Source organism: Cottoperca gobio, chromosome 1 (genome assembly GCF_900634415.1).
Source record: "Cottoperca gobio chromosome 1, fCotGob3.1, whole genome shotgun sequence".
In the NCBI taxonomy this organism is placed as follows: domain Eukaryota; kingdom Metazoa; phylum Chordata; class Actinopteri; order Perciformes; family Bovichtidae; genus Cottoperca; species Cottoperca gobio.
The window spans coordinates 7,623,272-7,644,887 of record NC_041355.1 but is presented as its reverse complement, the minus strand read 5'-3'; the positions used below and the strand labels follow the sequence as shown (position 1 = coordinate 7,644,887).

The window sequence follows — 21,616 nt, the reverse complement described above, 5'->3', positions numbered from 1 at the left end:
GGCCTCTTTCACCTTTGGTTACAAACTCACTCTTTCTTCATTATATTGGACAGTGCATTATTACATGTCCAGCATTTTCAGTCATATTACAATGCACACATGTGAATTTACTTCTCATAATATGCATTGAAGTTCTGTGCTTTATTTGAGTATTTCCATTTCCTGCTACTTCATACTTCTACTCTACTGCACCTCAAAGGGAAATATTGTACGTGTTACTCCACTACACTTATGTGATCACTTTAGTTAATTTGATGATTCAGATTCAGTTTAAATAAATTAAATATAATCAACAAATAATTTATCATATATTATTATAGGTTAAAATAAAACTTTATTGATACCTTCGAAAAATTCACAACATCAGTATATACAGTATATTAAAAACAAATCTGGAGAAATCTGGCTCCACCTGTGCCAGCTGCAACATGAATGTGATGAACACATTAATGCATTAATAATTATAATTCAATAATTCCGTTTTGTACTTTAAGTATATGTTGATGCTAATACTTTTGTACTTTTACTAAAGTTATATTTTGAATGCAGGACTATTACTTGCTGAGTATTTCTTTACATTGTGGTATTACTGTGGTACTACTTTTACTTAAGTAAAAGATATGGGTACTTCGTCAACCTCTGGTGTTTTTATTGGTTTTATTATTTAAATTTGTATGATCAAACCTTAATCTGAACAGAACTACATCCTCTCTTCTACTTCTTCCTTTAACAAAAAAAATGAATCTGAAAATGATTTAAAAAAAAAACATAGCCTATATCTACTGTAAGCTTTACAAAATATTGATTTAACGTCTTTTTCTTTCTTTTTTAATTATTACAACCTTTAGACCCCCCGCCAGTTAGACACCTCTTAAAAAAGTTCTTGTGTGAAATATTTTCCGATAATTCTTTATCTATCTTATTTGCATTTAAATCTGTTTTGCACAAAAGTTAATTATACGTCTTTTTTATTGTGCCATTAAGTGTTGCATGAAATGCATTCAAGGCAAAGCAACTTTATTTAAATAACACATTTCATACAGAGGGTAAATTCAAGTCAACTGACAGCACATGGATATGGCCTCAACTGTAATGTTTAGGCTACAATGCAGATCATTGAAATCAGGCAATAGGAATAATTTAGTGCAGCTATAGTCCACGTGCAAAACCAAATTATGTCTACGTTTGAATCTGATTTAAAACGTACCCTGTCATTATCCTAGTGATTATTTCACAGATAAACCAACAAACAAAAAAAGATAAAAGAATGATTAGCCTCGGAAATGAACGGAGCCAGAAGATCCGGCTCCCTTCAAAGAGCCGTAATTCCCATCACTGCCTGTCTGACACAGTGGGGTGCATGTAAAAGCACTAATGAACTTCCCCCGCCCTGTCATGTCTTCATGCCTCCTGTGGTAAAGGTTTCCTGTGTTGCGTTTAAGTATGTGTGTAAAAACCAGCTCCTGCAGCGACCACTGGATTCCTTCCTCTCATCTTTGGAAATGCCCAATGATTCAAAGACTTCACGGAAGAGCCCGGAGGCGCATAGAAAACCTCTCTGTCCGTACAGGACACACCGTCTGACACACGTGTCTCTAATTTTGGGGACCGTGCGTCGCTTGGCCCCTGACAGCACAGTGGTTTCCGTTAGGAGGAAATGATGGAGAAGGAAAGTTTCTGACGCCTCTCCGTTTAGTTGGGACTGCCCGCAGGAAAACTAGAGATCATTTTTCGCTTTGCGCCGTTTGCTCGCTCTCATCATAACGCACGCAAATCTGAACGATCTGTATATGGATTTGGGATTAATAGGGTCTCCGACAGTGAAATGTCTCAGGATTGGAAATGCAGCTCCACGCCTGCCTGTTGCTCTTTATTATCACAACAGGTAAGGAAATCTACCAGTCGATCTTATCATTTAGTCTACTCCTTTTATTATAACTGCAATTTGTATTGGACACATTTTTCTTTCTTTTTTTTTTAGCTTGAACTGATGTTTTATTGTCAATATGAAATGGTAGGTTTCTGTGTAAACTTAGAGTTTCATTTTGTGGTAAACTGAAGCCCAGACCCACATCGCAGGAGTCATCAGAGGATTAAAAGCTTAACGAACAAGGGGGAAAGATCTGTGATATGTTACACACAAGTTTTTCTTTGTCTTTTATTTCTGCTTTTACTTTATTACACCTCACAATCTTTTAAATTAGATTATTTTAATATGAAAAATACTAGGACTGCAACTAACGATTATGTTCATTATATTATTAAATGCTCTAAAAATGTTCATCCCAGTTTCTCAAAGACCAAGGTGAAAACAGAGAAAAGCAGGAAATCTCCATGTTTTATTTATAATTACTGTAACGATTAATCGATTATCAAAGCAGTTGGTGTTTATTCTTCTGTCAATCGACTAATCAATTAGTTGACTAATCGCTGCAGCTCTTAAAAACACTGCAACACCACATCACACACACACAGGTCAGGAGAGTTATGCCAGAGTGATACTCTCTTATTACCAGCATGTCTTTTTCTTTCTTTCCTCAGATAAAACATTGGCCTTGTTGCACCACCACTGTGGTGGAAATTACAGCCTGGACAAAGAGCCTATCGGTCACATCAAACTCACTTCACCTGGACTTATTACTGACAAATCCTTACCAGATTCAAATTGCACTTGGACGATAGGTGTTCCTCTGGGTTGGACGGTACTTTTAAACTTAGTGTGGTTGGAGAGTGGTTCGAGCTTATCGGTGCACTGTGTTTGGAACGAGGAAAGATAAAGTCCTGGAGAGCGGGGGGACGGCTCTGCTCTCTCGCTGTGATGAAAACAAAGCCACCTTGACTTGGACAGGAGCAGGACGCTCCTCAAACACTATTCAGCTGTCCTATTATGGTGAGAAACCTCAATCATCTAGTTTGATTTATTGAGTCAGGATGGCCCACTTTCTTGCACCCTGATCACGAGAGTTTGATCTAATTGTCCTAATAACATTTGGGTCAGACAAAGTGTTTTTTGTTTACAGGATTATATTATGAGACTCTGGCTGTACGATGTGTAACTGAGGAAGCCTATTGTTCAATCTGTGCTGTGAGCTGTAAAACCTTCAGTCGGAAAGTTCTTATCACTGTGGCGTGGGAGACAGAGATATGTTGTGTTGTGCTTTCCACTCTGTCTCTCCTCACCCTGTCCCTCTCTGTTTTTGTGTTTGTTTCTGCTCATCCAGTCCAGGAAAGTGGGAGGAATTCCTCGGAGGACCACACCAGCACACATTCAGACCTCTTGCGTTGGTCTCAGTCGGGAACCAGCTTTACAAGCACAGCTCCGGATGGTCAAGATGTGGTAAGAGGGACAGAAAAGGACAGAGATCGCCTCTACGAAGGTCTGGAGCGGAGTTCTGGGCATCAGTCTGTGTCTAGTCCCTCCTCTCAGGACCAGGGGCTGCTGCGCCCCACCTCACCCCTGCAGGGACTCTCTGTGGCTGGGAGAGCCGATAGGGAAACTCTCCCTCTTCCTGAGGAAGAACCAAACAATGGAGCGGATACATCTGGAGCCGCTCACCTTGCTGATGGCAAAATGTTTGCCAGTGAGAGAACACACCCCTATTTCCAGCATGCACTCAGTACAGATACACTAGTTTGACACACCACACACAGCAAACACAGGGAAAAAATCAAGCAACAAGCCTCACACCCAGATGGCACTGACACATGCAACGGCCAGTAGCTCCGACACATTGCATGGCACAGATATACACGAATATACAGCCACTCCGACGTCTAAAACATCTATAACTGCACAAGCTCACTTCAGCTCCAGCGTCCCACCTATCACCTCTTCTCCCCCTGAGCTACCTTCCAGGACAACCAGGGAGAGTGGAACCATCCTAATGCCCCGTAGTGGAGCTGTTAGTGGGGCACCTGGAGAAAAACAACCCCATTCCTGGAGGAGCCAGCGAAGCACCTACAGACATGACTCCGATCTGACCTCCGCCATCACCTCTGATCCTTTAAAATCACCCACGAAACCTCAGCGGGATGACTCCAGCAGCGCACACGCTCATACTGAACCCACTGCGTCATTCTCATCCTCACAGGAACCCAGCGGGACTCATTCATCCACCACCCACGTCACAGGGCTCGACACGTCTGTTGGTGCTGTGCAGGCTGCTTCATTTCATCCAAACATTACTGACTCATCTGCATCAGCTGCGTCAGAGGTTAACAGTCAAACTGCTGCGATTGAGTCCTTTGATACATTTGAAAACACAGAGATGCTTTACACTTTCACTTCTTCCACACAGAGTCAAACGAACTCTCCACAAAGCACAAAGAGCCTCACACACTCGCCACCTCCTGACACATCCTCCCCATTCACACAGACAAACAAAGAAGAGACACAAACGGCAGCGCACAGAGATTTTGTAAATACAGACGTGGCTTCTAACACTATCTCCTCCTCGCCTGACATTACCAAAGTTGATGACCAGACTTCAAGTTTCACAGGTTTTTCTTCTACACCCAGAGGAGCTCTGGGAGATGTAGTTACTGCCGCTGAGACATACACCCCGCGCCCCACTCACACACTCTTACATGACAACTCACCCACAAAATCACTGACTACCGTCCCTATTTTATCATCCAGTACATCCATACACTCATCCGCACCTTCATACACACTCCAAACACACACTACATCATCTAGTAGTTCACATTTAACTCACACACCCCTGCCTTTGCTCTCCACCACCACTGAATCCGCCGCACACACACCTCTCATCGTCCACAAAACCTCACCTATACCGCCACAAACGTCAACATCATCACACACAACTCGTGCACAGAACTTCCTGCCTTTGCCATCTTCTACTAATGTTCCAGTTACACACAAACAGCCCCACAACTATATTACTACTACACAAACTTCTCTGCTCTCCCTCACAACTGCAAAACCAGATGATGGACATGGAGATGGTGAGGTAGAAGTAGAGAAAGAAGAAGAGTCTTGGCAGGGGTCTACACAGACTCCCACAGCTGGAGCTTCATCCTGGACAACCCCACACCCCAGCCAGGAGAACCATGTGGCACTCACACCTTCTGTTTTAACCTCTATACCCGATTTGAGCTCCACAACTAGTCAGACACCCAAGTTCTACATTGTGCCAGACCAACCTGCAGCCATCAGAGGTATTGTACATATGTGTCTATAATTAAAGGGATGATTCAGATGTTTTGAAGTGGGGTTGTATGAGGTACTTATCCATGGTCAGTGTTGGGTAGTCTGAATTATGTAATCAGATTATCAGACCAGATAACATTTTTGCTGCCCCCGTTCAAAGCAGTACATTTCTTTGCTCCTGTGCAATAACTCCTGTCTCTTTCTTCAAACTGGGGGCGTGCCGACTGCCATCTACTGTAGGTAATACACTACGGAGAAGTGCCTCATACGACCCCACTTCAAAATATCCGAACTATCCCCTTTTTAGTGATAGGATGAAGTTTCCAGTCTGTTGTAATGGAAGTATTTGCTCGTTCTGTCCAGTGGAGTCAATTGAGCTGCTGCTGCAGATCGTTGTGGAAGAGTCCAGATCGGCTTTTACGTCTGGTCTGGAGGAAGACACCGCTGCCTGGGTGAGAGATTACACACACACACACACACACACACACACACACACACACACACACACACACACACTGGCATGCAGAAAAGCACTAATAGATCTTATTATTATTATTATTATTATTATTATTATTATTATTATTATTATTATTATTATTATTATTATTATATGACAGCTTTAGAGTCTTATTTAGTAGCTGCTACAAAGTTCTCACTCCCTGTTTCTTTCAGGTGGAGCCGTACCTACAGAAAGCCCCGGGGTTCAGCAAGCTGCTGGGAGTCTGGAGCAGGTGAGGTCTTATAGAGCACATGTGTACCGAAGCTAAGTCACATTTAACCTCACTTTGTGCCTCTCATGTATAACCATTAAATTCAAGTCACAAGCTTTAAACACAACATTGACACATTGTAAAGTTGTTATTGGCATACAGTTGCGTATTCACTCATCCAGCAGACATGGAACTACATTATCATTCATTAGAAGTTGTATTTCTGACCAAGTGTCAAATGTTCATTCTCCTTTTTTAACTCTCTTGTGATCTCCTCTAACTCCCGAAGAGGGAAATATGTGTCTCTTCAGCTGCTGAATGCTTCACTATGTCAATCAGTTAGTTGCTAACTATCTGCAGTTTGGATATACTGTCCCTTCAGAACAGCAAGTGTTGTTAAACAACCTTCTGGGTTTTTCAAAGATGGCCAGGTATTTATTCAGAAAAGTGGAGGCCTAGCTCTGTGACTCATCATAGTGGTAACTCATGAAAGGCACAAACTGTGGTTACGTAGAAGGTTGTGTGAAGAGAGGTACAGAAGGTGACTGTGCTGCTGTTTTAGTGGCCGCACAGTGCAGAGTCTGGTGGAATTTAAAACCAGCGGGGCTCTGCAGTGGCTCAGCATGACAAGACCCACATCACTGTTGGAACGAACAGGACTAGCTGAGGCTGTGTGTGAGGGGAGGACCTTCAGATCATCCAAGATTACCAACATCACACTGGGAGGTAAGCCTCCAACCTTTAGACAGTTTACCAAAGACATCTAACTTTTGAGCCGCCCTGATGTATGTCGTTCTCCTCCTCTCTCCCCTATTTCCCGTCATCTCTCTACTCTCGACTCTCTAATAAAGCCCCACAGAGTACCCTTATCCACCACTAGGGAGGTTTCTGGCTTTTTATTTCTAAAGTGTTCAATCAGTTTGGCTGTGTTATTGCATGTGGAAAACAATTGGCAACATGGTGAGTTTTGTTTTTTTCAAATTTAGGAAGTGCAACCTCAGCTCCTTTAATAAACGGTGTAGCCTAAATAGACAATCTGTGTGTGTCCTGGCTTAAGAATTGTAGTTTTCACTATTTTCCACCAGATCTGCCATTTTCTTATGTTTTCTTTACATGTCCTCTAATGATATCAGAGCATCTTTTTAAAGTGAGGCACAACGGTTACACTTCCAGGTTAGCGGTCAGCCACAGTGGTGACATTTACCTGAGAGGGAATGCCATCCTTAACCTGCTTATTTATTTAACCCACTTACAGACAGTTAAGTTAAGTTAAGCTCACAACCCAGTTAGGAGAAATGTGATTAACATCTCTGGCATACCTAGATATTAAACTTGTTACTGTGGCATGTATTCATTTCACTTTCTGTACTCCTTTCCTTTTCATTTTAGATGTGCAGACCTGCTCCTAGTCTTTGTAGACAACAAAAAAACAACTGCAGTGCTGAGCTGTTTTGGACATTGCTTTCCCTTTTTGGTTAAATTACACGACATATTTGATCCATCTTTAAAGATGTGCCTCTTCAGTAGGTACTGGAATGGGCTTAGTCTTACGCTTTAGGCAAAAATGCTTATTAGTTTGTAATTGTCTCGTTTTAATCGTAGAATAAACAGCCGTTGACGAATATACTTCTTCATAGTTTTCGTTAATAAAATGAACACTGCCACAGACGTACTGAGACTGACTCACACAATGTTTTTTTAATGTCGATATAATACAAATGTAGAATAACACCAGCCTCACCCTTTAACATGCGTTCCCTCCAGGTCTGCAGGGGGATGTGTGTGACTGGTTACTGCAGTGTCCAGCAGGCTACAAGTGTGTATTGCAGCCTGACACTTCAAACTATAGCTGTTCTTCAATCTGTCACTTCGACCACTGCCACCACCATGGCATCTGTACGCACCACCCGGGCCAACTTCCAGTTTGCCGGTAGGAGCACACAGAGGCCCTTACTGTATACATTCACTAATGTTGTATCTTTCCGTCTATACAAGGTTTGTACATGTAAACGTCTTTATGTTTGTGTATCAGCTGTCTTGTAGGAGTGGACTTCTGGTACATGGGTCAGAGATGTGACGTGAGGATGACTCAGGCGCGGCTCGTAGGCGCATGTCTTGCCATCTTACTCATCATGGTGACAGTGATTGCCGTTTTGGCCCTTGTGGCAGTGCGCCGATATAGAGCCATTCTGATCCAGGCCAAAGTAGATCAGACTCGGAGCAGGTATGCATCCGACATATAATCTACAATTCGCAGATTAATACACATCATTCCCAGAAACCATACAGATAACCAGTACATGACATACGATTTATAAACAATTATATTTTTAGAGGGTGATCTAGTTTAAAGAAATGTGAATGAAATGGTGTGTAGTGTACTGTCCTTAACATAACACAGGAAATGATCATATTATTAAGAATAATAACTTTATTTATATAGCACCTTTTAAAAACAGAGTTTAAAAAGTGATCCATAGATATTGTAAGGCAGCTCATTAGTACGCAGGCGTGCACTTCGCCGCTGCTCTGGTGTGGTTTCGGTGTAAGGCCGAAGAAGAAGAAGAAGAAGAAGAAGAAGAAGAAGAAGAAGAAGAAGAAGAAGAAGAAGAAGAAGAAGAAGAAGAAGAAGAAGAAGAAGAAGAAGAAGAAGAAGAAGAAGAAGAAGAAGAAGAAGAAGAAGAAGAAGAAGAAGAACATAAAAGAAAGTCTATAAAAATAGTAAACTTGTGAGTTAACACTTCACACAAACCCAACTTCAGTAAACATAACAATACTCAGATTAATGTGACATACATGGCAATTCCACAATAGACACCTTGGGTGGAGATCCATGTGTCGGTGACACTGACATGGACATAACTAATGTAGTTGTAATTACAGCAATGTCCACTAGGTGTCATAGTCTGGCTGCAGAACCACATACTGAGGATGAAGGCTGTGCTGAAGACTCTGGGGAAATGTTGAGACATTCTAGCTGAATCCAAATGTCTGCAGTCAATCCTGCATAAATATTATGGCTTATTACTGCATTATTATTTGTATTAATAATAGTAATTTCTTGTCACATTCATATCATATGAACTGTGAGTAATCTTCCAAGCAAAGTCTGGAGAAATTTGCAATCCAAGCGGACTCTCTGGAAGTCCGCAAAAAATCTGTGGAAAGTGTGGACAGGCTTAAGAAATGTGTTGATGTGCGGACATTGGGATTCAACCTCTTTAAAGCTACACTAGCCAACATGTTAGTGTTAAGACACTAAATCACATAGTGGGGCTGCAAGAGGGAAGAGTTGTATCCACCTTAACTGACACCCTGTAGTTCCATCCTATTGCTTAGATTAATGTCTAATACTGGGTACAGACACGGTTGAAGAAAGTTCAGACAGGAGTCCGTGAGGTTAAGCCTTAAAGTCAGAGTGTTTCATTAACAGTACGGAGAGAGCTTTATGTCCAGAGAAAGTTGGACTCTTAGATCAGAGCTTTGCTTCCACCAGCAGGCCCAGTCAACTGGAGAGCACAGCCGACTGTCAACTTCACCTCTCCCTCCCCATTAGTTTTCTTTTAACACTTCATTGATGTGTGTACAATGTAAAGAGGGCACCACAATCAATAGTGCAATAGTAGATAGGGATTTTAAGAATGACATAAAAAAAGAAAATAATATCAATCATATCAAAACATCAATAATAAAATAAAATAAATAATAAAACAACCCTCCCCCCCTCAATCCTGCCGGAGCCACAGGAAAGTGATCATGTCGGACACCGCAACATTACAGGGGAGTGGTACTCAAGACACACTGACCATTGTTAGCAAAGAGCAAACCACCAATTTAAGCATTTAACCCCTTTTGAAACACATAGTTCTGAAAATCCCACTACTTAATCTTTCCAAAATGTTCTCCAGTAAGACTTTCAATATTGTAATAAAATGGACAAATATATATGCACAGGTGGAGAAAGTACTCCGATCTTTTAACGTAATAATGCCACAGTGTAGAAATACTCCGTTACACGTAAAGTAAAGTAAAAGTACAAAAGTTTCAGCATCAAAATAAACTTCAAGCACCAAAAGTGAAATTACTCATTCTGTACAACGACCCATTTCAGAATAATATATATTATATTGATCACTTTAATGTTGCTGCAGTTTTATTACAACATATACTGCCGAGTAGCTTGTGAATTTTATTAAGGGATCAATAAAGTTTATCTTAACCTTTTAATAGTACATGATGATGTTTATTATATCTTGTATTATTAATCTGAATCTAAAATTAATATACAATGTTTGCCTCTGAATTGTAGTGGGGTAGAAGTGTAAAGTAGCAGGAAATGGAAATACTCAAGTAAAATGTCACTTAAGTGCAGTACTTGAGTAAATGTCCTTAGATACTGTCCACCACTGTATGAAAAAGATCTATTCTTACTCTAACCCAGATCAAACTGATAAAACTGATACATTACATGAATACAATAGGGAAAATGTATCCTCACATTATGTGTTGTGTGTGTGCAGCTATCGCAGGTTCAACCATTTTGATGAGCTGTCAGGACGGTTCTGGTTGCGTTCGTGGGCAGGATCAGCAGACTCGCTAGATAATCCCGCTTTTACGCGCTCCAATGAGTTACTGCACCTGCAGGCGCTCGACCGCCCCTGCTGTTACCACGACGACACGCTGTCGCTGGCCTCCACCTCCGCTAGCCACGGGACACGCATCAATACAATCTACCCGCACAGGTACACACACACACACACACTGCTGCCTCAGAGACACATTTGAACATATTGAAGTCCAATATCACACATGAGTGGGTCATATGCTTGACAGTATCAGAAAGTTATTGATCATGCAGGGGGAGTCTGTCCTCCTCTAAAACATGACATACAGACTACAGTATGCATAACATACACTGCTGTCAAGTGCATACCATTTAAAGCAACATCCGATTTAAAGGTATAATATGTAACATTTCCACATTACAATGTGTAAAAGCGACTTGAACTATGTTATATATCTTTTGGGTAGTGTACCTAAATTATCCCAAATGTTTCCAACAGTCTTATAAACCTAGAGAATTTCCTAATAAAAAATGTATTTGATAGGTAACGGTGTATTTCATTTTGGACCTTTTAATGGCGACGTATCCCCTTTGCGGATGCATTGCGTCATCGTTGTGTCTGCCAGAAGCTGTCATGAATGTACTGTGTCTCTGGTTTTAAATCACATTTTTAATGCTGCACTTTTCAGATCTTGGTCGTTTGTTACTACAAATTTTAACCTGATGAAGAATTTTAGTCATCAGACGTCTAGATCTTAACTTAACAGAGAAACTAGCTGAGCTAACGTTAGTGGTTAGCTTAGAATGACATATTGACTTAAGTGATAAACGCATACAACCTGTTGCTTCCATACAAAAGGATGAGAATTAGCCTTCCCACAGTAAACCCAACAAGACTTCGTCTTGTTTTGCTTTCAAGAAAATGTTGGGGGTTTGTTATGCAACCCAGAAAGTAGATCTACAAACCCAACTAAGACACGTACACAATCTTTAATTATACATCACTGAAACAGAAAAACTGATCAAGATTTACACTTTTACTCAACAAAATTATGCGTCTGGTGCAAATGGTTGAAGAGCAGCTTATAATATACTTTGGGTATGTCGTTTGTAGGTATTTTCATATTTTCGAGTAAAGTCCCCCATCCCTTAAGAGGTTAAAGATACAATTTATAATGCCTGGCAACATGCTACAAAGACATAGGGGGCAGCATCTCACCTCGACAACTGGGTCAATACAATCTACATTTACAGTCACCAGGTTGCTTTTGATACTGTAGCGTCCAGGCTGCCTTCAGTCCAACAAGAGACTACGAAGATGTATAGCTGCCCCGAGGGCTTGTCCATCACGTTGAAGGTACAGGGTCTGTGTAAGTTTTAATAGCTTGTTTATTGGACTTTATAGCTGCATGTAGACTAATGCTCATTCACACACACTCGCACACTTTTGGGAGCAATTTGGGGTTCAACATCTTTCCCAAAGACACTTCGACGTGCAAACTGGAGGAGTTTGGGATCGAACCGCCGATCGTCTGATTAGTGGAGTCTTAAATGCTTAAATGTAACAATGTTAAACAAACATAAACGACAAAAGTGTTGGTCTACTGAAAATAACCAATAACAGATAAGTTAGTAGGGACAATACAAGCTAATGTATAAAGATGACTATTTTCTAGGCTATATGAAAATCTATTGATAATAAAATAAAGAGATGTTAATATTGACACATGCAGTACGTAGACAATGTCTGTGTAAATGACCCCTCGGCTCTCTATTCCCTGTAGCTCTCAGTATGGTTGGAGGGGAAGCGAGATGAGCATGGGGGATGGTGTTCTGGACTCGGGTAAGGCCAGTGACCTTTCTGTTTGTAGCTGGCCTGTGGAACCCATTCAGTGGACTCCCTTCCCACTACTGCAGCAACTGGCTTCCCACAGGACGCCCACAGTGAGTGTTTGACTGTGTTTATGTAAGAGATAGACAGGTATATGTATATCTGGTTTCATTATGTGATGTTCCCTTGTGAAACCAGGTGAGGGTGTCGAGGCCACGGTCCTACTGTGAGGGCATGGAGCTGGTAGACCTGGGGAAGAGCTGGACTGCTTGACCGCAAAAAGAAGAATCAAATCAAATGTTGATATTCTGCAGCTCATTTTTGCATTCTATGCTTCAAATAATCTTGTTTTGTTGATAAAAAAAACCTGTAAAACTAAAAGTGTAAATGTGTATATAAGTGTATATTTTTGTTAGATTGTTGCTACATGTTTGAGTTTATAGCTACAATCTGTTTCTAATATGCTCTCTCTGATAAGATGAAGGATATACTGTAAAGATAGAGAAACAAAGAGGCTGTCTTAATGTCTATGGTGCCGAGTCTTATATAATGCTTTAATAAACTTACTCAGGGTAACTTTTGGCAGTTAGAAAATGTTTATTTGTTGAGAATAAATACATTTACTAAATGAAACTTTTTTTTTTTACACAGTTAAAATGCTTCACACAATGCATAAAAACATGTATACAAAAATAGGCTTTACCGTGTGGTTATTTATACATTATTTATTGAATTACCATAAAACATGCTACATCGTCGTGATATATATGTATCGTTATCGAGGTGAGATGACCTATATTGGGATAGAAGATTTTGGCCCTATTGCCCAGCCGTTCGTTTATAGGAACCTAAAAACAAGTGTTCTTCCTCTTGGGCTCCTAATCTGGCCATGGTTCAAGCTTTATGCATATAATAACTAAATGTTGCTTCTCCATGTTTAGTTTGGACTCTGGAAATTATTAACAGACAGCAGATTACGTCAGAGGCAGAGATGGTTTATATGGTGAAAGACAGATGTGTATTTGGGCCTAAAAAACTATAAAGTAGTTGTAAATGTAACTTTATTGAATGACACACTGAAAGTCAATGAAGAGACGGGAGAATTGGTGTGATACGATCACTTGTGTTTGTCGGACTGGAGTTTTTGGGATTTCTGCCTGGAAACGTGTATCTTCTTATGTTACATTACAACGAATATTTCACATACCTTTGTTCCTCTTTCTGTCTCACTTGGGCACACACATGCTCACACACAAGCCACACCTCCTCTCAATACTGTGTATGAACCTCAGCTGGAATGTGATGGCATAAATGACTGGGACAGACTGGTAGAGAGTGAAACAGGCAAATATGTACACTTTATTTCACTCCTATAATTGACCCTGTCCTGGAAAAAAGGAATAAGGCACTGATTGATTCGGGGGGGGGGGAGGAAATGTGGCGAATAAAAGAAGAGAGTGAATGTGTGTTTAAGGGAGAGAGAGGGCGCTAGAAACAGGGATGAGTTACAGAAGCTACCTGCTAGCTTCTTCCATATACGGTCTTAATCAGAGCCAAGAGCCAGGCCTGTGAATTTCTCTGCCTGTGTGACTGAGCAATGTAGGAAGTGAGTGTATGTGTGTGTGTGTGTGTGTGTGTGTGTGTGTGTGTGTGTGTGTGTGTGTGTGTGTGTGTGTGTGTGTGTGTGTGTTGTAACAATGCATGCATGAGTCATGCACGCCACCGAGTTATGAAATAGCTAAGGGAAAGGAAAGTATCTGTCAGGGAGGAGTTAGTGAGTACAAGTTTAAAATTCAAAGTAAAAATGTTGATATCTCCTTTCTTTTTTTTGTTACGTTTATTTGAGAGAAGAGACGGAGCAAATTTATAAATACAAATGTTAATTAAAAAAATTGACAAAACGCTTCCTAAAATACATCAGAGCAAAAACTAAAAAGAGCATGCAGTTGTTAAAAGCAGGAGTGACATATATACATATAAAGACAATGTTGCAAAACAAGCAGGACACATACAGCAGCAGCAAAGAGTGTAGTGCTGACATGAGTATGTAATAATCATCCATCCGTACATGCAAATATCTGGGTACTGGTGAAGGATGCAGAAATCAGACCTAAAGCAACATGCACATTCACCCACACACACACACTTACACATACATACACACCCTTAAAAAGGGAGTTTCATTCATTTCCTCAGACTGGTCACATGACCTGAACAGTGCATTCTTCCTCCCATGTGACTAGCTCCAATATCTCCTTATATGGACGTCATCCAAAGGAACTCTTAAAGGGATGGTTGTCCTGCCCAGTGTGTGTGTGTGTGTGTGTGTGTGTGTGTGTGTGTGTGTGTGTTGTGTCTGTCTAGAGCAGGATAATGCCACTCTGAAAAGCCAATTCCCTGATTAGCTCATTCACCCCCCTTCTATGTAATCCTAAACTGCTCTTACATATGGGTGTTTGTCGGTCTGTGTGGTCACTTCCTGCATGCATCTGCATGAAGTAAAGCACTATGAAACCTACTTCCTGTCTCCTTTAGTGAGCTGGCTCCCATATATCCTTATTAGGAACAGATAGAGCCAGTGAGACTTGTAAGTTTATGAGTCTTTGTCCGGTGCCCTTATTGAGTTAAAGCAGCACCCTGACCCACCCACTTTAAGCCTCAATTTATTTATTTTATCAATTTATAAGATGAGCATTGCATGACAACTTCCACGTGTTTCATCATGAAAACAAATATAAACAAGTATTTCAGGTTGGAGATACACAAGTGCTTTGGGACGTACTTAGGTGTACGCATAAGCAGGTGTGTACATGCATATCAAAATAGGTCACACTCTTTATTAATAATTTCATAATAGGCCTCACAATGTTTTAATTTTGACACCAAATATAGGTATGTTCCAGAAATTACACACCTGACTAATACATCTCATTGAGGCAAGCAAGGTTAATCTGCCCCCTTCTACTCACTTAAACATTTCAAGTGATGAAAGATAGGAGATTTACAATCTCCTGAGTGTTTGCTGTAAACACACCTCAGTCAAGCTTCACCACGTGTGTTGGCTCTGCATGTGTGTGTGTGTGTCTGTGTGTGGTGTTTGACACGCTGGTATGCCAGGGCAGACATGTTAATCAGGGTGTTAACAGTGCTGTCAGTGACCCTGAGATTGCAACCATCCCATGTCCTGGCACTACTAACCACGAGTGTCTGCCATGAATGTACAAATGCATCCCAGTCCACTTCTGTTGCATTCCTTTATGTGCTTCAATTAAATCAGATGAATCATTCATTGATCTGATTTTCTGTGTTCTGCATGTTTCCTCAAATGCATGCGAGATAGACTGGAACAGAATACAATAACATGGGTATCTACAAAATGTTGATGAGAGTTTGTGAAATCAGTATCTATCATGGGCAGGGCCAGGGGCCAGAAGTAGAACCAAGTCATTGTTTTGCAAGTCCAGAGCCAAGACAGTTTCGAGTCCTAAGCAAGTCATAATGCGCTCTTAACCAAATGTAATGACATTTTTCGACCCGCACGTTTTGCATACTGCAATTTGTTTTTTGTTGCCCACTGCGTAGTTCTTGTATGTGAAGGGAATTATCTTTGGTATAACTTGTTTTCAACATTTTGATTTTGTCAAGTGGAGTCTAAACCTTCTCTGGCTTTCACTTCACAAAATGTCACTCAAAGAGAGAGACATGTTCCAACAAGGAAGAGACTTTCAATGACCACAAAGAAAAATCAAATGATTACAAAGAGAAACAATATGACCACAAAGTCACAACATGAACACAAATTGACCACAAAGAGACACAAAGTTACCACAAAAAGACACAACATGACCGTAGAGAGACACACAAAACGACAACAGAGGCACAACATCACCACAAAGAGACACAAAATGACAACAAAGAGACACCAATACCACAGTGACACACAAAATGACCACAAAGAGACACAGAACCACAGAGATATACATAACGACCACGAAGAGACACAACAACAAAAAGAGGCTAATTCATTTAAAACTACGGTATGTGTTTCTTGCTCCTATGTAGTGCCCAGGGGCCCAACATTGTCTTATAATCAGCCCAAATTCCCAATGTGGATAATGTGTCATGGATTAAAACTATAATAGGGTAGACTGCATTACATCAAAGTGTGCTAATAAACTCAATAGAAAATAACATAAAAGCAACTTGTTTCATACTCAAGGATTCTGCTGTGTTTTGCAGCAGTGATTTGTAGCCCACGTGCATAGCCTATCATCCCCATTGCGATCGTCATAATAATGATTAAGAAGGCTATAAAATGTGTTTTTACTGAATACTGATCTACCCCAGATTGATAGTATTGATAGTAGGATATAGGTTCGTTTTCATGTTGTATGTCCCATCTTGTCACAGCGCAGGAGCGATATCTGCATGCGCCACACCCAGTGGATGCGACCGGACCAATCAGAGGGCGCCGTGCGGAAAGTTCTCCTTTTATGGAGAGGGGCTGCAGCGCGAGCTCTGATAAAACCCTGCAATTTACTGGCCTCTGTTGCAGTCAAATTCAGACATCCTACTGGAGTGTATCGCTCAGTCACAGCCTTCCTAAAGCAGATAACCCTCCCTCGAACAGGTAAGACTGAAGATGAAAGTTGTTGTCATGTTTTAAATGCCTTTTACCTTTGTGTACATTAATGTTTTAGCCAGTAAACTGAGTTTAGCCTGCTGGTTAAGTTCTGGTCTGAGTTCCTCAAGTTAAAGCAACTGTTAAATCAACCGTTTGAACTTCTAACTGAAATTCGCTCGGCCACGTAGCTTGGCATTCATTAAGTTTCTGATGAGACACCGGTAACCGTTAAGTGTAGATCTGTTGGCAATGCTGCCGTTTATCTTTAACGGATGATGTGAAATAACCCGGTTGCACCGTGCTGTCATCGCTTCCATTAGTTTTACAAATCAGGCTGCCTTTTAAAAAAAAAAAAGCTTGATCGTTTCGTTTACATGTCTGCTTCGACACGGTGTCTGGTGTCTCCGGTTTCTCACACACACTTGATTACATATTAGACTGGTTAAAATTGGACGGATTAAATTTAAAATGTCAATTTAAATTTGCAGATGAGCGTGTAGAAATGGTAAAAGGTTGCATTGGCATTACTGCAACAAAGCCATTTGACGATCAAGCTAACTTTACATCTCACGTTTTCTCCACATGAGCTTATGGTGGTCACGGTATTAAGGTACACCTTATGGCTGACATGACAGTCAATGGAAGTTCATTCACCTCACTGTTAAAACAACTGTATTAAAGTTAAAAGATGTGTGGATGGTTAATTCCGGTATGGTGATCCCGGTGAAGGGAGTGGCAGGCAGTCTGTGTCATAAGAGGTTAAACGACACAAATGGGGCGGCGGTTTCACGGGCCGTGCTGTCGCCGTCTGTAAACTGCGCTCAGTTTTTCCTTATATGGCCATAGCCAGACAGAGGGAGAAACTGCCTTTTGTTTCTCTGCCTTGGATTTAGACTGGACGTGCGCCATTGCGACATCCAGCGTCCAGTCTCCATAATGACGAGTCTTTAACATAGTAGTTTGCCAGATGTAACCAACTGTCACACAGCATCCGTTTAAACTCAGTTTGTGCCAACTGCTGACTACTTGACTAAGCACAAATCTGAAGAAATTTCCAAATCTGTTTAAAAACCCTTTGGGTGAAAAGTGACTCTTATATTCAGTCTCTTTGGCACATGGACTACTGAGAACTGTAGTCTCATGTGCCCAAAGACTAGAGTGTTATAAGCTAATGGCTGTATCTCAGAAAATACAAGGAACACAATCAAATATATATTTTTTTATGAACTAATAACGATATGCAGTGTAAAACATATTGTATGGAAGTCATTTAATTGTTTTTCAAAAAATGCTGATTTTGACATAGTGTGATCTTTAAAATGTCAAGGTTGGATATTTGCCGAAAGAGTGTTCATACCAGAGTTCAAGACTCCTCGTCATACTAAATATAGTTGTTGGTTAGAACTTAACATTCTCCCCCTTTTCATCCCTCCTGTCCAGAAAATGGATGAGGAAATCGCCGCCCTCGTTGTTGACAACGGATCTGGTATGTGCAAAGCTGGCTTTGCAGGAGATGATGCTCCCCGTGCTGTGTTCCCCTCCATTGTTGGACGTCCCAGACATCAGGTACAGTTTCTGCAATATATTAAGTGTACTAATAAATGACAGTTTGCAAAAAACTGTCCTACATTTCTGTACATTTTATTGATTTCTAACTTTTTCTCTTATTTCTAGGGTGTGATGGTTGGTATGGGCCAGAAAGACAGCTATGTTGGTGATGAAGCTCAGAGCAAAAGGGGAATCCTGACCCTGAAGTACCCCATTGAGCACGGTATTGTTACCAACTGGGACGACATGGAGAAGATCTGGCATCACACCTTCTACAATGAGCTGAGAGTTGCCCCAGAGGAACACCCAGTCCTGCTCACAGAGGCTCCCCTGAACCCCAAGGCCAACAGGGAGAAGATGACCCAGGTAAGGAGAAGGGCTGACACGCACTGACTCATTCGCTCATTCAGGAAGCTCACTTGGCTCACCTGCAGGGCCCCGCAACAGGAAACTGTCTTCTTCCTCTCAATTCCTTCCTATCAATTCAATCTCCAGGTTTCTTCTCTCCTGTGCTGATCTTTTCATCTCTGCGGATGCTTCAGGTTTCTGGCTCTCTGCACTGTGATGCATCAGAATGAGATTTTTTTTTTTTGTAGCATGGTAACGGCTATCTTCAAATCAGGCTGGTTTTAGACTAGCCGAAGTAGATGTCAAGCATCTAACTAAACTGTTTGCATGATATGACGGATGACGTTGGAGCAGGTTGCTGCTCATTTTGTACGTCAACATAACCAAACTAGAGGATATTATATTGACTTGTTTTCATATGGTGTTGATACTCAAAATAAAACAGGCCAGTGTGCTGTGCTTTTCTCTACTGACTGTACTAACCTAAACTAGCTTACTTCAGGTTACTATGACCTAATGACTTATCTATTGTCTCCTCTTCCAGATCATGTTCGAGACCTTCAACACCCCTGCCATGTATGTGGCCATCCAGGCTGTGCTGTCCCTGTATGCCTCTGGTCGTACCACTGGTATTGTCATGGACTCTGGTGATGGTGTGACTCACACCGTGCCCATCTATGAAGGCTACGCCCTGCCCCACGCCATCCTCAGGTTGGACCTGGCTGGCAGAGACCTCACAGACTACCTCATGAAGATCCTGACTGAGAGGGGTTACAGCTTCACCACCACAGGTTGGTTCACAAACACTGACTTCAAGCTAAATATTCAAAAAATATAATGGTTGCTTTTTTTTTTTACTCTAATAGTTTGGTCTTAGTTTCTCAGTCCAACGTGATGTCTTGTCAGTCTAAAACTGAAAGATTCAGTTTAATATGATAAAACAAAGAAAAGCAGGAAATCTGCCTTCTTGAGAGGCTGACTGACATTTTCTTCCAGTTTTGCAGAAATGTACTTAAACAATTAAGTTATGAAAATAGTTTGCTCGATTCAGTTGACTAATCGTTGGCGCTACTTTTCTTGTCTTACAGCTGAGCGTGAGATTGTGCGTGACATTAAGGAGAAGCTGTGCTACGTTGCACTGGACTTTGAGCAGGAAATGAGCACTGCTGCCTCCTCTTCATCCCTGGAGAAGAGCTACGAGCTGCCTGACGGACAGGTCATCACCATTGGAAATGAGAGGTTCCGTTGCCCAGAGGCCCTCTTCCAGCCCTCTTTCCTTGGTAAGTTAAAACAAGGAAACTGGATGAAATATATTAAACAGTTGGAAAGCATAAAGGGGTTTGTAGCAGCAAAGATGAGACTTTATTTAGCATTTTGAGATATGTGGAAGAGAAACTGACCTTCTACTTTTACACCCTCACAGGTATGGAGTCTTGCGGCATCCATGAAACTACCTTCAACAGCATCATGAAGTGTGACGTGGACATCCGTAAGGATCTGTATGCCAACACTGTGATGTCTGGAGGTACCACCATGTACCCTGGCATCGCTGACCGTATGCAGAAGGAAATCACTGCCCTGGCCCCATCCACCATGAAGATTAAGGTATGACTAATCCTCATTACAACTCAAAGATATGCAGTCAACTGTCATAGAAAATGTAAAGAAACTATTTGCTTTGAGAAGCTGGAATTGGATCATTTTCCTCATTAAACTAATTCAAATACACAATCTATTAATCTTTGCATCTCTATTTAACTATAGACTTTCAATACTTGCAGGGTATAAATGCATTTGCAAACTGATATATTAACACTTTTTCTTCTGTTGTCTGCAGATCATTGCTCCCCCAGAGAGGAAATACTCTGTATGGATTGGTGGCTCCATCCTGGCTTCCCTGTCCACCTTCCAGCAGATGTGGATCAGCAAGCAGGAGTACGATGAGTCCGGCCCCAGCATCGTCCACAGGAAGTGCTTCTAAACAGACTTGTCAGTCCCCTTCTCCCAAAACACGCACTGCTACAAACGACTGGCTCAGCATACACGCCTACACCAACACACTGGTGTATGCTGAGCCCACAACACTCTCTTCCCATTTCCCTCATCACTATGGCACCATGCCCCCTGATGGGGAGATACTCTGCAGGAAGTACAGAGCGTCCCAGGCGGCGTGAATGTGTGAGAAACATGATGTCCATTGTCGTGTTTGTATGTCATTCCAGATGTGTTTGTTCACCACCTTATTTGCCTCTATGAAGGTTTATTCTCTGGTGGGGCCCACTTGCCCAACAGACCTGTAGTATTGCTTATGTAAATTATGTAATCTTTTGTTTTTGTACTTGCAGCCTTAAACGATACTTGGTCCTGTTTGTTTGTCATTATGCAAAAGACGAGGCTTCTACCTTGTATGAAGGTTTGTGCATGGGGTTCAAGCCTCTGGTGTACACGACAACCCAATAAAGCGCACATGTATAAGATTATGGTCCGTCTACTTGGTCATTATTCTGCTTGCCTCTCAAATACTAAAGGGAATTTTCTTTTGTGGTCTCTTTATTTTAATGTTAACGCATTCAGCAGGTAATGGACAGTCTTTCACAATTATTTGTGTGTCTGTGCGTAACACAAGGTTGCACAAATACTGTGTTTTGTTTTTTTTATAAATGTCTATCATGAAATTCTTAAAGTTGAATATCTAAACATAAGTCAGTAACGTAAAAGAAAGTGTGTGTGTGTGTATACTTCAATCAGTTTGCAGAAATGAATTCTTAAGATTGTATGCTCAATTTTGTCACAAGGGTGAATGTATATGTAGGACTTG

General features: G+C 41.2%; 2 protein-coding genes across 3 annotated transcripts; both read left to right on the top strand.

Moving 5' to 3' along the window:
- The first annotated feature begins 1,359 nt into the window (after nt 1-1,359).
- LOC115012530 (mucin-5AC) lies at nt 1,360-12,906 on the top strand. 2 transcript variants are annotated; one of them, XM_029438201.1, is made up of 11 exons: nt 1,360-1,885; nt 2,542-2,890; nt 3,222-5,181; nt 5,537-5,625; nt 5,846-5,904; nt 6,446-6,609; nt 7,648-7,813; nt 7,916-8,107; nt 10,404-10,625; nt 11,702-11,817; nt 12,232-12,390. In XM_029438201.1, the coding sequence occupies exons 3-11, from the start codon at nt 3,693-3,695 to the stop codon at nt 12,261-12,263; spliced, it is 2,529 nt and encodes an 842-aa protein (XP_029294061.1). In that variant the 5' UTR covers nt 1,360-1,885; nt 2,542-2,890; nt 3,222-3,692; the 3' UTR covers nt 12,264-12,390. The 2 variants fall into 2 exon arrangements, with proteins under 2 accessions (XP_029294061.1, XP_029294053.1); XM_029438193.1 differs by lacking the exon at nt 11,702-11,817 and adding an exon at nt 12,477-12,906 and having other exon boundaries at nt 1,364-1,885; nt 12,232-12,391.
- A 3,892-nt stretch (nt 12,907-16,798) lies between these two features.
- Nucleotides 16,799-21,280, top strand: actb1 (actin, beta 1). Its single transcript, XM_029449091.1, has 7 exons — nt 16,799-16,908; nt 18,343-18,468; nt 18,577-18,816; nt 19,343-19,589; nt 19,887-20,078; nt 20,222-20,403; nt 20,636-21,280. Exons 2-7 carry the CDS (start codon nt 18,346-18,348, stop codon nt 20,777-20,779), a joined length of 1,128 nt encoding a protein of 375 aa, XP_029304951.1. The 5' UTR covers nt 16,799-16,908; nt 18,343-18,345; the 3' UTR covers nt 20,780-21,280.
- The last annotated feature ends 336 nt before the right edge of the window (nt 21,281-21,616 follow it).

What these genes read in the sequence shown, in the direction of transcription:
- actb1 (XM_029449091.1), top strand. Translation starts at nt 18,346, where the DNA reads ATGGATGAGGAAATCGCCGCCCTCGTTGTTGACAACGGATCTGGTATG. An exon ending in ACAGGGAGAAGATGACCCAG is followed by an intron (nt 18,817 to 19,342) that starts GTAAGGAGAAGG and finishes CTCCTCTTCCAG; the next exon opens with ATCATGTTCGAGACCTTCAA. An exon ending in TTACAGCTTCACCACCACAG is followed by an intron (nt 19,590 to 19,886) that starts GTTGGTTCACAA and finishes CTTGTCTTACAG; the next exon opens with CTGAGCGTGAGATTGTGCGT.
- LOC115012530 (XM_029438193.1), top strand. Translation starts at nt 3,693, where the DNA reads ATGGCACTGACACATGCAACGGCCAGTAGCTCCGACACATTGCATGGC. An exon ending in GGCCAACTTCCAGTTTGCCG is followed by an intron (nt 7,814 to 7,915) that starts GTAGGAGCACAC and finishes TTTGTGTATCAG; the next exon opens with CTGTCTTGTAGGAGTGGACT. An exon ending in GTAGATCAGACTCGGAGCAG is followed by an intron (nt 8,108 to 10,403) that starts GTATGCATCCGA and finishes GTGTGTGTGCAG; the next exon opens with CTATCGCAGGTTCAACCATT.